At 38.1% G+C, this 17,349-nt stretch overlaps 1 protein-coding gene across 2 annotated transcripts in view; it reads left to right on the top strand.

Moving 5' to 3' along the window:
• The window catches only part of FIG4 (FIG4 phosphoinositide 5-phosphatase), a 128,928-nt gene that overhangs the window by 85,530 nt on the left and 26,049 nt on the right, over positions 1 to 17,349 (top strand). For both annotated transcript variants that reach the window (XM_030809555.1, XM_003255554.2), the window contains 6 exons: positions 3,294 to 3,352; positions 4,626 to 4,773; positions 7,807 to 7,890; positions 9,589 to 9,784; positions 10,787 to 10,869; positions 14,772 to 14,858. In XM_030809555.1, coding sequence (XP_030665415.1) covers positions 3,294 to 3,352; positions 4,626 to 4,773; positions 7,807 to 7,890; positions 9,589 to 9,784; positions 10,787 to 10,869; positions 14,772 to 14,858 — 657 coding nt within the window. The remainder of the gene's footprint in view (positions 1 to 3,293; positions 3,353 to 4,625; positions 4,774 to 7,806; positions 7,891 to 9,588; positions 9,785 to 10,786; positions 10,870 to 14,771; positions 14,859 to 17,349) is intronic.

The following is a 17,349-nucleotide window of genomic DNA, read 5'->3' on the forward strand; positions in this document are numbered from 1 at the left end:
TACCATTCTTGTCATGTTCGTATATGCTTTGTCTACTTCCAAAAAAAGTATTGAAATGTGTATCCTTTAATGAATACTTTATAGCTTTATAGTTTCTTCAGATTTAATCAGTTGACCATCTTGATCCTAATTCAAGTACTTGATGAAAAATGTTGAGTACAGTAGGGTAAATGGCAGAACCCATTGATTTCTACCCACAGGCAACTCCTTCCACATAATATTGTTTAGTGCCATTGATTGTAATCATTTAAACAGCTGTAAGTTCAATTAACTATACTGTTGCCCTGCCCATATTTCTCTATCTTGTTCACAAATACTGATTGCTCTGCTGACATTCATGAATGTTTCAGAAGGCTCCCAAGTTAGCTAGGGAAATCAAAGACAGTCTTTAAAAATTTTCCCTAACCTTCCTATGGAACCGAGAACTCTTAATACTAGGAACTGAAAAAGAAAAGAGAATCTGACTTACTGGCTCTTCTGTATGCAAAGAAGGGAGTGACGCTAACTTGCAGTCTCCTATTTTCTGATCCCTGGTCCAAAAGCAGGTTTCTGACCCAGTGCATTGTTCTTCCTCTGGATAAATGTACCTGGTAGTAGAGGTGGTAAAGATTCCCCTATCTTGGGCTTAGTCGTCTTAGATGCTCTGATCCTCCATCCATTTTAGCTTATCTTCCCCAAGGCAGATATTTCTTTGCTTCTGAGACTCACCCAAAAGACTTGGAATCTTTTAAAAGTGTTGTTAAATTGCTACATATTGCTAAGGGAAATACAATTTAGTAATATTGTTTAAAAGTTTATGGCCTAGTCTTAAATCGTGAATACATGATTATCTTTTCATTTTTGCTCACCACAAGAATTCTGAGTTAAAACACATTTTTTGTAATGTCTACTTCTTCCTAAGCAAGCTGATTGTAAGCAACATTCTTTAGGGAATTTCTCATATACTGACAACTTCTCTACTTTACTTGTCCGCCAGTGTTAGGTCATCACAGAATTATATTTACTCAGATGCATGCATACACACATGCATACACCCCTCTTCAACAATTAGTCCATGTCTTTTTCATTCCCCTGATCTGACAGTCTGATTTTCCTATTAGGAAAGGAAATGATATTAGCTTGGTGTGGCTTGTTTTTGTGAATAGATGTGAGTTCAGAGAATGCATTGGCCATCTTTTTAGGTCACTTACAACACATCTCGATCTCATATTTGGTTCTGTTATGTTGCTGGGATCAACATCACTTACATCACTTGTTGATGTCTGGTTTTTGGGATCTGTCACCCTCTCACTGCTGAGCATCAAGACTCCTGTTATCCTCAGCAAACTAATGCAGGAACGGAAAACCAAACACCGCACGTGCTCACTTAGAAGTGGGAACTGAATGATGAGAACACATGGGCACATGGTGGGAGAGAACAACACACACCGGGGCCTGTGGTGGTGAGGGTGGAAGGGAGAGCATCAGTATGAATAGCTAATGGATGCTGGGCTAAATACCTAGGTGATGGGATGATCTGTGCAGCAAACCACTCTGGCACACATTTACCTATGTAACAAACCTGCACGTTCTGCACATGTACCCCTGAACTTAGTTGAAAAAAGTAAATAAATTAATAAATTCTGCTAAATGTAAAAATTAAAGACTGCATTGGCCCATTTCCAGTATCAGCTCCATGTTTCAGTGTTCCTTAAAGATTGTAGATCTCAACTACACCGGGACACTGGCCTGCTTGTAGAGACGCTCTAGCCCCTCCTTCTGTCTTCTGGGTTGTACACAGTTCCCTCTTATGTTTTTTCTTTCAGGTGCGAAACTTGTTATGGCTAGGGAGGATAGAAACAGTACTGGAATTAAGTAGCTCTACTTTCTCTGTCATTGCTTTCAGCTTGGCACTTTCAACACATAGAGCAGTGTCTGACACATAGCAGGTGCTTAATAAATGTGGAATGACTGAATGAATTCTTCACAAGCAGCAGCCTTATCCTTGCTCTGTTCTTTTCATATTCAAAGCCTTGTTATTGAAAAGGGGTTGGAGGGTCTGCCCCTTTGGTTTTGCTCAGGAGTTTGTCATAGATGCAGAATCTCAGGCCCCACCTACTGAATCATCTGCCTTTTAACAAGATCCCAAAGTGATTCACATGCACATTGAATTTTGAGTAGCACTGCTGTAAAGCATAACTTCAGTCTAAAACAAAACTTTAGGAACCTTTCCTGTTAGAACAGTGATTCGCCCCACACAATTCATTAGGCTTCATATTCCTTTTTTCATCATTAGTGGTTGTGTATTCTGCTTGCCATCTCTAGGAGAGTTCCCTATGTTGCCAGTTTCATTTGGATACTTTCCCATTGCTTCATAATCAGGATTATTCAAGATTGTAATTTCAGCTTTATATTTTTAGAAAGCCTTTCATTTATATTAAAATCTCTTTTTAGCAATTCTTGGCTATAGGCTCTTTTTTTAATCTTTAGAAATCTGATTTTTAAAAAATTCTTCTTCTCCCTAGCTCTCATGAGCTTTGACATATATCACTTTTCCTCTAAATATTCATTTCATTAGAATTTGATTGAGAATTAAATTAGGTGTTCAGAGAGAAGGCCACTTAGGATTCTTTCAGATTCTTTGCTTGTAGCAGACGAGCCTTCTAGCAGAAATCCTGACAGTTGACATTCTTTACTATTACTCTGACTAGCTTCTGTAATCAAGTAGCACATATTTACAGTTAAAGAATAACAGGGTCTATACTGCTTTCTAAGGGAACTTGTTCGTTAGGACTGTCTAATTCATTCCTTAATGATTTTGCTTAACTGTTTTAACTATACACACAGGTGTATACATATACAGCAGAGTAGATTCTAACTATCAGATAACTACACACAAGGGAATCCTGGTTGTAGGACTTGGGTCAAGGTCCCACTACTCACCTGGTGGCAGAGTAAGTCACTGTAGGCACAGTCCCTGGGAGAAGTTAACAGCAGTTCATAGAGTCAGCTTATTACATTCTAATCCTTTTTAGCTAAAAGTAAATAACATCAGAGCATCTTGACTCTCAGGTGTATTCATGGCATTTTTGTAGATCTGCAACATAGTTGAAGGAAGAAAGCAGTTGGGAAGGGAATTACCATGTTGAAGACCTACTGTGTCAAAAGCTTTGCAAACATGTTTTAAAAAGAAAAAAATTAACTTTGAAGTAGGAACATGTTACTGTAGACCATATAAATTCTTCTATCCAGTAAATTTTAGAAAATCAACATTTACATTTGGTTCATCTTTTTTTAAAATTTTTATTTTATAGTTATACTTACTGGTGGACACCAGAAGTGATAAAGCATTTACCATTGCCCTATGATGAAGGTAAGTAACTGTTTGTGTTTTAGTTTTTACACTAACATATTTTGGAATTATACCTTAATGAACTTGAAGCATTAAATCCTTTGCACATAGTATTTTATTAGAAACAAATGAATGGCTGTTCAGTATTATGTTGCTGCTTTAATAGATAGGATATTATAACATCTCTTAGCTTCTTAAAGGGCAGGAATTATATTATACTTCTTTTTATCTATGTAGGCCAATACCTTGTATTGTGTCTTACAATTATTATGTGTCTCTCAAATATTTAGTAAATAAAATATGATATATCAGCTCATCGCTTTAAACTAGTACAGTTTATATTTCTACATATTTTGGGGGAATGCGGAGGAAGTAAGGACCCATTCACAAGGAGAGCTTAAAACTTTTTTCCTATGCTAAGCAGTGAAGAAGGTACAGATGCGTGTATAAAAGTACATTTTAGTCACATTTAAATTAAATTTCATTAATTTGTGAGAGGGGCAGGAAACATTCTATATTAAAGGAATACCTTCAAGTGTATAATACATTAGAATGATGTTTCCAAATTTAAATAATTGCCAAATTTTAAATAAAGCTTAGTTCTGGCTCTGTTACTAACTCCCCTGACCTTGAGCAAGCTCATTTTCCATTTGGTAAAGGGTTCCTAGCAAGATCTCCTGCGAATCTGGAATGCTCCAGTTGAGGACTCCATCTAGTCATGGTTCAGCCTCCCAACTTTGGGTAGGGAAGCCCATAAAGTAAGATTACAAAGTATTTTTGGTTCTTATTAAGTTATAAATTCATTTTGGAAGTTATTTGTAACTTGAAATTCTGGGAAAAATCATTACTCATATTGCTAAGAAGGTTTAGTTGTTCTGGGAGAAAGGAAAGGGTTTTAACTATCTAACAGTGACTATTAACAGAATTTGAAATATAAAGGGAAATTTAGGGAAAAAGCTGTACGATTTTTAGCTAAAACACAAAGGGCATTTATTTAAGAGCAAAAAAGAATTTAAAGAGCCTCCTCTAAATAACTCCTTGCTCCCACTGGACTTCCTGAGGCCCTCCTGGCTCCTTAGAGCTTGTTGAACTCAGCTTTGCATTGTATTTTCTATGCATCTATCTCATCTCCTTTCTAGCTGTGTTAGTGTTGGAGGCAGGAGCTTACCCTCGGTCAGGGCTGTATCCCCCACAGAGCTTATCACAGTGCTGTCTGTGAACACAGTTAATATTATGGAAATGTTTGCTTGATGTAATCTCAGACTTTTAGAGTAACATGCAGTATCTCTCTTAGTTATCTGTTCTGCAAACTTAAAGAAGTTGATAGTGAAGAAATTCCACAAATATGAAGAAGAGATTGATATCCACAATGAGTTCTTTCGGCCATATGAGTTGAGCAGCTTTGATGATACCTTTTGCTTGGCTATGACAAGCTCAGCACGGTATGTTGTGTGTATTCTGATACCATAAGTATTTGAGAACTGTAGTTTTCCTAGTTTGTATATATGTCTGTCTTTACCGGAAATCCATTTTGTAGGCCTTCTGTCAGGTGGGTAGTCCACCTTTGAATACCTCCTGTGATGGGGAGCCCACTACTTCAAGAGGCAGCCCATTCTATTGTTCTATTGACAGTTGGAGTTGATTTCTCCCCTTTGATAGGTTGAAATCTGCCTCCTATTAGTCCTAGTTTGCCATTTGGAATAAACTCAGTTTTTGCATTGAACATAGAAATTGAGAGTTGACATAAATTAGTGGGAAAAGCATCATCTTTGGTACTAGAAAGGCTAGGATGTGAATCTTAGTTCAGCCACTTCCCGTGTGACCTTGGGAAAATTATCCAACTTACCTGAGCATTATTTTCTTAATCTGTCTTTCTCTGTCTCTCTCCTTCTCCCTCTCTTTCCCACACACACACTCCCCGCAAGTGTCTTTGTAGTGCCTGGTACAGGCAGGTGATTAATAAATGGTAGCTATTATTATTACTATTATTATTAGTCATAGGACAAATCTAGTTTCTCTTTTGCCTCAAGATATTTGAGGAAGCAATATTCATTTTTTCAGCGTAAATATCCTTCATTTGTTCTTCCATAACTTATGTGGCATGGTTTCCATTCTCTCTCCATCCTAGTCCCTTACCTTCAGACACATTTCATTTTCTGTATCTCTTTTAGAATTTGATGGGACCCTTTAGGAAAAATGCTGGGACCAGAATAAGAAAATTGAGCAAAGAAAATTACTTGTTATATTTTATACTAAAATTTAATTTTTTGCATTTCATATGCTTATACTTTATGTGGTACATAGAAACATATTCTGTGGTTTTGTTTCCTAGAAATCACTCTACATTTTGTTTCAGTTTCAGATAGTTAGGAACAGTTTGAAATTCTTACTTGCTTGATTTTTCAAGTAAATTTGTTGAGGTTTAGCAGTTTTAACTATGAGACCTTTGTCATTTCTAGAAGTTTTCAACTCAGCAAAAGATAAATGACATTAGGTATATGTGTTTATATACATATAAACCCTCACTTCACATCTTTGATAGCTTCTTGGAAACTGACTTTAAATGAAATGATGTTGGAAAAAACATTATTTAAAGACCTGCTGTACGTTGTTTCACTTGAAGTCACAGTTTCCAAGATCCTATCAATGACATTAAGTGAGGGCTTACTGTAGTTAATTGTGTTTGTGGTAGCTATGTTCTATAAAGTCACTGCAAACACTGAAGTAGTAAATACTGGACCATTGCTTCTAAGGGAAATACAGGATTAGGTTCCTGAGAGCCTCTGGTCACATCGTATTTGTCAGCCAATCAATACATAACCTAGTTTTGTGTGTGTTTTTGTTTAAAGACAGAAACATAGTTAATATACAGTCAGTCCTTGCCTTACAATGATTCAACTTACGATTTTTCAGCTTTATGATGGTGCAAAAGTTACATGCATTAGGTATAAACTGTGCTTTGAATTTTGAATTTTGATTCAAAATTCTTTATAATAACTTTACTATAAAACAGGCTTTGTGTTAGATGACTTTGCACAACCATAAGCTAATGTAAATGTTCTGAGCACTTTTAAGGTAGGCTACACAAAGCTATGATGTACAGTAGGTTAGGTGTACTAAATACATATTCAAGTTACTATAGGTTTGTCAGGATGTAACCCCCATTCTAAGTTGAAGAGCATCTGTATATTGTTGATTTATTAACATAACGCTCACGGCCAACAGCACTATAACTAATGCCCGAATGAAGCTTATCTAACACACGTGTTTTCTCTGTCAGGTGCATCCAAGCTTTCTTGTGCTTAGAAACACTAAACAGCTTTAGCACTATGTGTGGGGACCATCTTAAATAGCAAGATCACCAAAAAAGGCACCAAAAATGTGAAAACATGGTGTCAAATAGACTGTGAAAAAGACACTCATTTATGATACGAGAGCAGAAATTAAGAAGCAGAGTACCCCTTATTCAGCCTCAGCTAAGAACATAAGCATTGGGGGATTCAAAGTTTTCACCACTCTGTACATGCACATGTCTGCAGTGACTGTGAAAGTACCATGAGGATTGATTTGGGGGTTACAGATACACATTAGTGAGTAAGCAGTCTCACAAACATGGAATCTGCAAATGAAAAGGATCAGTTGTATATGTTCAAAAAGAAAAGAAATTAAGCCAGTTACATCTTTGAAACATTTTCAAACTGTTAAAATAGCTATTTTAGGCCAGAATCAAGATTACTTTCTTTTCCTTCAAATAATGTGATATTCAGTCACACACTTGGAGCAGTGTCCTTGCCAGAAGCCAGGAGTCTTATCCATTAGAAATCCTGGAACTGTTGTGTTTTTGGTATCTACTGTGGAATCTGGTCTGGCTTCAGCAGTAATGATGAGGTGGCCTTTGCATAATGTGGAAGCTTTAGCTTATCTCAATAAGTGGTAAATTAAAAGAGTTTCTACTTAAAGTGTTCCGGCAGTGTTTTAATGAATTAACCTCAGCCTAATGAGGTAGATGTTGATATTTCAGTTCATACCACTGTGTTTTTGATCATTATGTCTACCTCCTTAGGTAGTATAGCTTAAAAATGTTGTCCATGAAACTGAACAGCTTAGTGTTTTGTCATTGGCCTTTAGGAATTTAAATTTTACCTGAGAACTAATCATGATATATAACCAGATTAACCAGGTGGTATACATCTTAGCAGAAGTTCAGATGTCAACACTGTTATAGTAGATGATATTTAAATTTAAAACTACTGGGCCTCATGATCATAGAGAATTCACAATTAAGACTGATAACATTGAAATTACCTAGTGCTGTTAATTTATGGTTTTATGTCCCTGAGCAGTTGGCTCAGAATATATAATATGTAACTCCTAGAGTCAAGAAGGAATATTGTAAGAGTGTGAACTGAGATGGAAGCCAATATCATCTGGATGGACGGTAATTCATATGTAATTGTGTTTTCACCTTTCTTTAGTGACTTTATGCCTAAGACTGTTGGAATTGATCCAAGTCCATTTACTGTGCGTAAACCAGATGAAACTGGAAAATCAGTATTGGGGTAAGATTTGTGTATAGAACGAAACTTTAAAGATTTGTGTAAAAGAATAGTACTTGCAATATGATTTCCACCAAAAACTAATAACTTCAGGTCATATATAGTTTATTAATAGCACTGGGATCACTAAGGTGTTCAATACTGAAAGTAGAATTTATGGGAGTTTCAGCAATATAGTGCATTTTATTGTTTTAAATTGGGAATATAACAGATGACATAAAGGCAGGTGACAGATACGATATCTTATAAATAACTCAGCATTCTCTGTTTCCCAACATGAAATAGTTAAGTAAAAATTTGTATTTATTATATTTATTTTGTTGGCATCCTCAGTAACATAAAAGCAAATATACCCTGATACAGAACTTAATATATTTTTCTGTGTATTGCTATAACATTATTTGGGGGGAGACTATTATTTTATTTAGTCCAGTAAAGAAGAAGATATATTGTGTTTGCATCTTCATGCTTAAGAGACTGGAGCGAAATGTATTGTTTCCTGGCATGAGAACCTCTTTCCCTTCCACTGACCTCCCTAGTCTCAGTGACAGATTTCTTCTAGACTCTGGCCACATACCCCAGCCAGACTGCAGATACAGAGTCCTAATTATATGGAATCTTAATTGTGTTCTAGCTATGTGTGATTTATCCAATGGGACATATATTGATATTTTCCAGAAACACTATTTCTGTGGCTTTTATATGTAGCCTTTAAATAGCTCATGTTAAGCCCTGACCAGATGCTATGAGGAATTTAAAAGAAGGGAGGTCTTCAGGAGTTTGGAATTCAGGGAATTCCCAGGACAAATAAGTAAACGACCAGCTATATTAGTGTGTGTCACAGAAACGTTACCAACTTTAATTTTTAGTTGCAAAAGGTCAGAGACTGCTTGTTTTCTGCAATATCTAACCCATGGTCACATAAAATTGCATTTTCCTTTCCTAGAACATTTCAAAATATTATGGTATTTTTAGCTCCTTATAGAGAATTTTTTAAAGAGTGAAATATTAAACATTTTTCATAAAGCAAAAAGTATTACTATAAATGGTTTTCTGAATTTAAAAAACAGCATTCTTACTACTCTTCCAATTTGGCACTAAAATGAAAGTAAATACTTTTATAAGTGTAGGGTTTTCCCCCCTTCTATTCCCTACTATTAAAGGGAATGTTCAGCAAATATACTTGTTTACTAATAACACAATAAAATTTAAAATGTAGTTTATGTTCATCAGTTGTTCATTATTTGGATACACTATGATTGATAAAAAATTTATAGGAGGGAGAGAAATATACATAGGTTTGGCTACCCACTTTTTCTTGGGCCTTTTATGAGTTACAGCTAATTTTAATAATATCCCAAACATACGGTCTTCTATAATTGTACCATAAGTTTTGAGAATATTGATATCGGTTACCAAAGGAAGGTATGGTAACCAAGTGGTGAGAAGATTTTTTCACGCTCTGCAAGTAATTTTCATTTATTTTTTGAATTTATAACAGGGCTTATATTCATATAAGGTCAGTGCATGGACATGGAGAAACATGAACCTTTTCCCTGTAGCACAACCTGAATCCAGAAACTAGTGTCACAGTCATTTTCTTATGCTTCACTAGGCCTAAGGCTTTGGGACAGAGTGATAGACAGTGGGTGTTGAGGGTTAGTTTAAAGATGCTTCACTTCCATATTATTCTTTTAAAAGAAACAAAAGCAATAGAGAAGAAGCTGTATTACAGCGGAAAACGGCAGCCAGCGCCCCGCCGCCCCCCAGCGAGGAGGCTGTGTCCAGCAGCTCTGAGGATGACTCTGGGACTGATCGGGAAGAAGAGGGCTCTGTGTCGCAGCGCTCCACTCCTGTGAAGATGACCGACGCAGGAGACAGTGCCAAAGTGACTGAGGTGCGGAGGAGGGAAGCCTGTGGGATCCAGCCTGAAGCCCTGGAAAATGATCTTTACAACTCCACTTTCAGTTAAAAGGCTGAGAGCAAGAAAATGTCACATTATCTCACTGTTGTGTTTGAGGCACTGCATAAGATGAATACATTTAGCATATACATGATTTTATTTCATTCCAAAATAAAATTGGTGTTTTTGCTCGCATGTGTAATGGTGAATTTCTGATCCTTTCAGAGTTTTTAAGTGAATACTGGCCCTCTTTGATCAGCCCATCCGCTTGAGGTCCATTTATTCTCTTGCTGGGCACATTGTTGGATCGCAGGATTTAAACGTGGCCTTCACAATCTTTGAATGGCCGCAATGGGAAATTCATCCTGTTCAATTCAATATTACTGATAGATTGGGGGAAACAAATAGAAATAAGCAACAAAAGGACCAACTCTATCTTTGGGGAAATTTGATTTCTAGAAATATCCAAAACTCATTTAGAAATAGATAAGGCAAGTAAAAATGTGTTAATACAAGAGCTGAATCCATGTTCCAGAAGTTGGCAAACTATGACATATTGGCCAAATCCAGCCTGATGCCTTTTTTTTGTAAATAAAATTACACTGGAATCCAGCCATGCCTGTTTGTTTACTCATTTATGTGACTACTTTTGCACTATAACAACAGAGCTGAGTATTTGCAACAGAGACAGCATAACCCAAAAAAGTTTAAAATATTTGCTATCTGGCCTTTTACAGGATAAGGTTGCCAACTCCTGCATTATACAAAAACAGCTAGTAATTATAACAGCTTTTTTAAATCCTAGAATAAACTATTTTTAGCAGAAATGGAAATCAAATGTTTTTAAAACCATCAACTAAGAAGTTTAATGAACAGGTTAAAGAAACATTGTGATTGCTTTTGTGGAAAAATTCAGTTTCATTTTCTTTTGGAAATTATTGATATGCTATATGTCTAAAAATTCTTCCTGGTTCTTTTTTTTTTTTTAAACCCCAGAATGTGGTCCAACCCATGAAGGAGTTATATGGAATTAACCTCTCAGATGGCCTCTCAGAAGAAGATTTCTCCATTTATTCAAGGTGAGATACTTTCATGTAGATATTAAAGAAAAATGAATATTTATAATTACAGTAACTTCTAACTACTATACCTTTTTCTTTTTTTTTGAAGACAGAGTCTTGCTCTGTTGCCCAGGCTGGAGTGCAGTGGTATGATCTCGGCTCCTGAGTAGCTGGGATTACAGGTGCACGCCACTATGGCCAGCTAATTTTTTGTATTCTAGTAGAGACGGGGTTTCACTGTGTTGCCCAGGCTAGCCTCAAACTCCTGAGCTCAGGAAATCAGCCCACCTCAGCCTCCCAAAGTGCTAAGATTACAGGCGTGAGCCACTGCGCCCAGCCTGGTATAACTTTTAAGAAATGAAAATAGTAAACAATACAGAAGAAAATGAATTCCACTTAAAATGCAGTTTCAGCATTGAGGCAGTCAAATTCTGAAACATTGATTTATATATGGAGTTAAAGTGCTAAATGCCTGAGACTCTGCCCCTCAATGATAAAAATTTATGATGCATGCAGGTATCTGCACTGCTCATATGTAAACTACAAACCAAAGTACCAGTACATTCCTGCATTTCTAAATCCTCAAGATCAAAGTCCCTTCTCACAAAATAAATCTGGGATATTGACAAATGAGGACCTTGCATCACTTTAGGTCCTAGATGCTGGTAGGAGTGGTGACTGAGGAGGAAAAAGAAAACAGTAATAATAGGGTGCTAATTCACAATGTTATAGGCCTTTATTAGGCAAATCTAGTTGAAAGGAGGGGATACCCATAAGGCATTCCCTGAAATCATGTGCATAATTTCGTGTGTATGTGTGTCCTTTTGAGAAGATAGAGTTAGCAGATTCTCAAAAGAATCCTTCACTCAGAAATTCCCACGAACCTGATGAGAACATTGCAAACACCTCCTCAGCTTAATACATGGATTTAGAAGACTTGGTTATTGCATATGAATACAATTCCACTTATACAAATTTGTAAATGTGTGTGTAAAATGTAAATTGTATAATATAAAATGAGCACTGATCTTCAGTTATTTTTAAATGAGGGCATTTCATTTACAGAATCCATTGAATTAGATACTGTCAGCTTTTCATTTCAATTAATAAAAACTACTCTATAATTTATAAAATATAAAATGCACAGCATTTGCTGACTGCCAAAGCAGCTCCTGTAACTTGCACTCTTTTGAATATGAGTCATTGACTGGAAGCCAATTTAGCCATCAGAGCACAGCCACACCCTCCTCACTCTGACACACAAACACACAGTACTTATTCATCATGGCTGTCAGAACTCTGTAGCCAAACTCTATAGTAGTTGAAGTGGGCCTTTACAAACTATGTGGCCTGAAGAATGAATTATCTGAAGTTACTGACTGAGTAATATGACTTTGTTTATTGCAGAGGGAATGAGTGTATGTGCCAAGGATTGAAGGGGTTACTTCAGGGGAGGGAGGAACCCATGTCCTAGAATAAAATTCTGTGTTTGATATTCTGAAGATAATACCTCCTTTCATTGTATAACACTTTACACTGTTTTGTTTGTTCTTTAGACAATTCTGTAGTAGATTAAAAAGATATTATCCCTTTTTATAGGCTAACAGCACAGTAAGTAGAGCCATTTAGTGCCTTATCCAGGAGTTATATCCTGTGTTTCTGGGTACCGTGGGATTTTAGGCTGTTCCCTCCTTTTTTTCTCTTGATCATAATCAGCTGCCTCTGCTTATGATGCAGACCTTGGGGGAAGGGGAGAAACAGGGGGCTGACCATTCTTTCCCTGTGAGTACCCCTTCCTGTGGGCACCCTGCCCTTACTGCCTTGCCTGCCCTGGAACATCTCCCCTCTCCATCTGCCATGGGCATTGCAGTAGGCAGAGGAATCCTCCCTCCATCAGTATCTGTAGGATAACTGTGCCAGAGGGTTACCAAGGGATGTTCAGGGACTGATTGGCACCCACTTTTGGCTCAGCTAGGCTCTGGAGCTTCCTTAGTGCCTCCTCTGATCCAAAGGGGAGAGTTTCAAGGCAGGGCTAGAGCCCAGGTAGTTCTGCACTGAATTGGCAGGTGCCCCTGCCACCCCATTTCTGCACTCAGGTGGCTGGCTATGTTTGTGACGTGCTAGACAGTGACCTAGCCTGGCTTGCATGTAACAGCTCCCACCTGGCCTATCACAGAACACTGTGGAGAAGGGAAGCCACACAGCTAGAAGTGGTTTCCGCAGCCTGTCTTCCAGCTTCCCATTCTTCTGCCTGTTTTTCCTACATTAGGCCTTGCCCACCTTTGGACTCCTAAGGATTTCTTGGTTTTGTAGTTTTATTCTAATTACTGAGCCCTACTGTCTATGTCTTCCTTTTCCCTCACCTTTTCTAGTGTCTTTGGTTTGCTATTTTACCAGACCTGAAAGCTTTCTACTTACTTCCTCAAAGCTTCATACACTTGCCAGTTTTTAGAAAACTCTGGCAGTGATTGTACACCTGATTTAAGTTTAAAGTTCTGTACAAATAATCAGTACTATGTGGCATTCTTCCCAAAAAATGGATCAACATTTTTTGCTTGCTGAAGATAAAAGTTGAATAAAAGTAAGCTGTTTGAAAGTTTTTGTTCAGCACTGTAATGATACAATAATGGTAGTTTCTGTAACACTTTCTTGACCTTTAAAAAAGCTAATGAAAAACAAATGGTAAACTTTTCCATAGTCTTCAAAGAAAGTATTTTTAAGTAGTTAAAAAAATGGAAAGGAAATCAGTTCTTTTGGTTTCAGTCTTTTTTTTTTTTTTTTTTTTTTTGAGACAGTCTTGCTCTGTCACCCAGGCTGGAGTGCAGTGGCGTGATCTTGGCTCACTGCAACCTCCGCCTCCCGGGTTCAAGCAATTCTCCTGCCTCAGCCTCCTGAGTATCTGGGACTACAGGTGCCTGCCACCATGCCCAGCTAATTTTTTGTATTTTTAGTAGAGAGGGGTTTCACCGTGTTAGCCAGGATGGTCTCAATCTCCTGGCCTCATGATCCGCCCGCCTCGGCCTCCCAAAGTGCTGGGATTACAGGCATGAGCCACTGCGCATGGCCTGGAAATCAGTTCTTCAATCCTGCCCTGTAACCTCCCATGGGCAAATTAGAACAAAACCGCATCCCTGAAGGAAAGACAGATCCATGCAGTCCAAGCAGGCTTCCAGCAGATATGCACTCCAGAAAGCTGCTGGGTATCCTCTCTCCCTACTGAGCTGGCCCAGGCCACCCCCTCTGGCTCTTAGCTCAAAGCCTGCCTTAGTGCTGTTAAAGTCTGAGAAGTGCTGTTCAAGACCTTTCAGAAGAGGTCCTATGGCCATGGTGCTCATCAATGGGTCTCCCCAACCTTGGTTGAAAGTGTTCCTCTTTCAAGTGGCTAGAGTACTTGGTGGGGGGATTCTTGTGGTCCAGAGGAAACCTAGTCTGTGGCCGGCTGTTAGCAGTGTCCCTGCTTCAGGAGGTAGATCCCCAGCCTGATCCTGCCCTTTCCATGCCGTTTGTCTCACTGCCAGTAGCATCCTGCATGCTTCCCCATGCTTCCTGCATTCCACGCATTAGATATTTGTCACCCTTAGATGTGTGAGGCTCTGCAAGATCATCTTCCTGGCTTCAGGAACAATTCTGTTCAAGTTCTGCACCATGTTTAAATTAATAGAAGTTCAATGGCATGCACATTTGATTTCATTCTTTTATCCATGGTTATAACTTACATTTTAAGTAGAATCCCTTTTCCTACTTTTAACAAGCCCACTTTAAAATCAGGCAAAGTCTTATGTTACATACAGTACTCTTAGGTGCTTTTCTGAAATAAGCATACTACTGAAATTTGAAAGCTTACACCATTTTGTGTGATCTACTGAATTAATTGCAAGTACTCCCTTCTTTAGCTTACTCTTATCCATCATAATTTGTAGATTTGTTCAGCTGGGGCAGAGTCAACATAAACAAGACAAGAATAGCCAGCAGCCCTGTTCCAGGTGCTCAGATGGAGTTATAAAACTGTAAGTACTAGATTAGATCTTCAAAGAAATCTTTGTATTCATGCCACTCATAGGGCTTTCTTTAAAGACTTTTTAAGGAAAAGATTCACTCTTGTCACCAAATTAGTATAAGCACCAAAGTATCTCCTTGTGGTACCTTACCTGAGGAAAACTGAGTCTCTGAGGGATAGGGAAGAGGTTGGCAGCCCTAATGGTCCTGAAATGCATCTTTGGAGGTGGGTTTGGCATTGTTGGAGGCCTCCAACTATGAATTCTGCCCTCCACTGGGTAGAAGTGGGATGGTGAAATAGCTCTGATCCTGGAGACATGCTCAAGTTTAATACAAGACCTTTGAGGATATGGATGGATTTGTCTCTTCTAGCTATATATCCCCATCAGTTCTAATAACTTGCTGTAAGTTAAACAGGTGTTTTGTGAAATCTTAAATAAACAGAACTATGTTCAAATCATACTACTTCCCAGTTTTTTACCTTGAGCAAATAACTGCTGTGTTGTTGAGTTTCCTCATCTGCAAAAGGGAATAATAGCACCTACTTTGTAGGACGGCGATGAGACTCAAATGAAATAATACACACAAAGTGCTTAGAGTAGTGTCTAAAATACGTTCTAAAATAGTTGTGATCACCATCATCATCCTCTTCATATTCCTCATTATTGCCTGCTTGTTGGGACCTAACAAAGCAAAGGGTTGTGACCAGAAGAGGCTCCCTGATGCCATATGCTCAGTTGAGTTGCTTCCATAAAATGGGTCACTGTGGGTGGGGCATGGTGGCTCACGCCTGTAATCCTAGCACTTTGAGAAGTTGAGGCGGGTGGATCACCTGAGGTCCGGAGTTCAAGACCAGCCTGGCCAACATCACGAAACCTCGTGGCCACTTAAAATACAAAAATTAGCCGGGCATGGTGGCACGTGCCTGTAATTCCAGATACTCGGGAAGCGGAGACAGGAGAATTGTTTGAACCCAGGAGGCGGAGGTTGCAGTGAACCTAGATTGCACCACTGCAGTCCAGCTTGGGTGACAGAGTGAGACTCCATCTCCAAAAAAAAAAAAAAAATGAGTCACTGTGGAAATTCAGTGAGGTAGTATATGTGAGGCATCTAGATCAGTGTCTGGCATACACTTGACACTTAGTAAATGTTCTCTTCCTTTTTCTTAGATCAATTTTTTCAGTTTGATCAATTAATTGTTTATTTGAATAGGTATTGATTGCCTAACTTCTCTGTATCTCACATCTGCAGGTTCTTAATTGATGGCTCACAGTAATTACTATTAGTAATGGCTCATAGTAATTACTATTACAGTAATCCAGCAAAGGCCTTTTAGAGAGTAGTGGCTGTGAGGATTTTGAGAATGGGATGGATCTGGAAAATAATCTTAAGCGGTGAAATGGACAGAGCTTGGATCCTGACTCAGAGAGTGGGGAACAAGAGGGTGTTATTAAGGATGACCCTTGGGTTTTTTGGTTTGTGTAACAGTTTTGATTGATTGATTCATTCATTCGCCTACTCACTCAACACATAGGTATTGAGTATGTCTGTGTTAGGACCATTTACAGCTGCCATTCACTGAGGTCAGGAGCACTGCAAGAGGACCTGGTTTGCCTTTAATGTAGCATCAAAGTGGAGAAGTTTAGGAGGCAGTTGGATCAACCAATCTGGAACTCAGAAGAGAACCTGGGCTGGGGATGTAAATGCTCATGAGTAATAGTGAAAGTCACCAGTTAAGGATAAGACTGCCTAGGAAGCGAGACTACAGTGAGGACAGTCTGCAGCTGATCTTGGCAGGGATCTGGGTCTAATGGCTGAGACAGAGACACAGAAAAACCTACAAGGGAAACAGAGATGGCTAATCAGAGAAGTGGAAAGAACCCCAGACCACATTTTATCACAGCCTTCAAAAATGCTGTTTATCCTTCTTTCTCTCCCCAACACTATTGTTTCTTTTTTTCCTCTTTTTTTTTGTTTGGTATATAAGCCCCTATTAATTTAGAGACCACTTTGTTTTGTTAATAACTATTTAGCATATGGAACTATGGGCTCTCAAATGAATTGAAATAGATATGGCCAAGGAAGGAAACTATTTAAATGTGCTAGTAAAATAAGAGACTCTATTAACCAAATTGTATTATACAAAGTGATTATTCCATTAAAATAATATGATACAACTTAGGAGGAGATGATGAAATGAACATAGCATACAAAATAAAAACAAAACATTTTCCCCCTGTTAACATTATTTCTGATTTGATCTGTAATTGATCTTACAGTTACTACTTTTGCATTCTTTTTCTTAAAATATTTAGTATTTGCCTGTGAGTCCTAGCACAGATGAAAACCATGTGGATCTAGAATTCTTTAACCTTTTCCACTTAATTAGTAAAGAATCTGTCATAAGGGTGTTTTTACACAGCATCTTCAGCAAGATAACAAAGAGCTTGGTAGCTCAGCATTATGTTGTCATGGCAACTGCCCAAGAATGTTTTTGGTGGT

This window comes from Nomascus leucogenys, chromosome 3, assembly GCF_006542625.1.
Source record: "Nomascus leucogenys isolate Asia chromosome 3, Asia_NLE_v1, whole genome shotgun sequence".
Classification (NCBI taxonomy): domain Eukaryota; kingdom Metazoa; phylum Chordata; class Mammalia; order Primates; family Hylobatidae; genus Nomascus; species Nomascus leucogenys.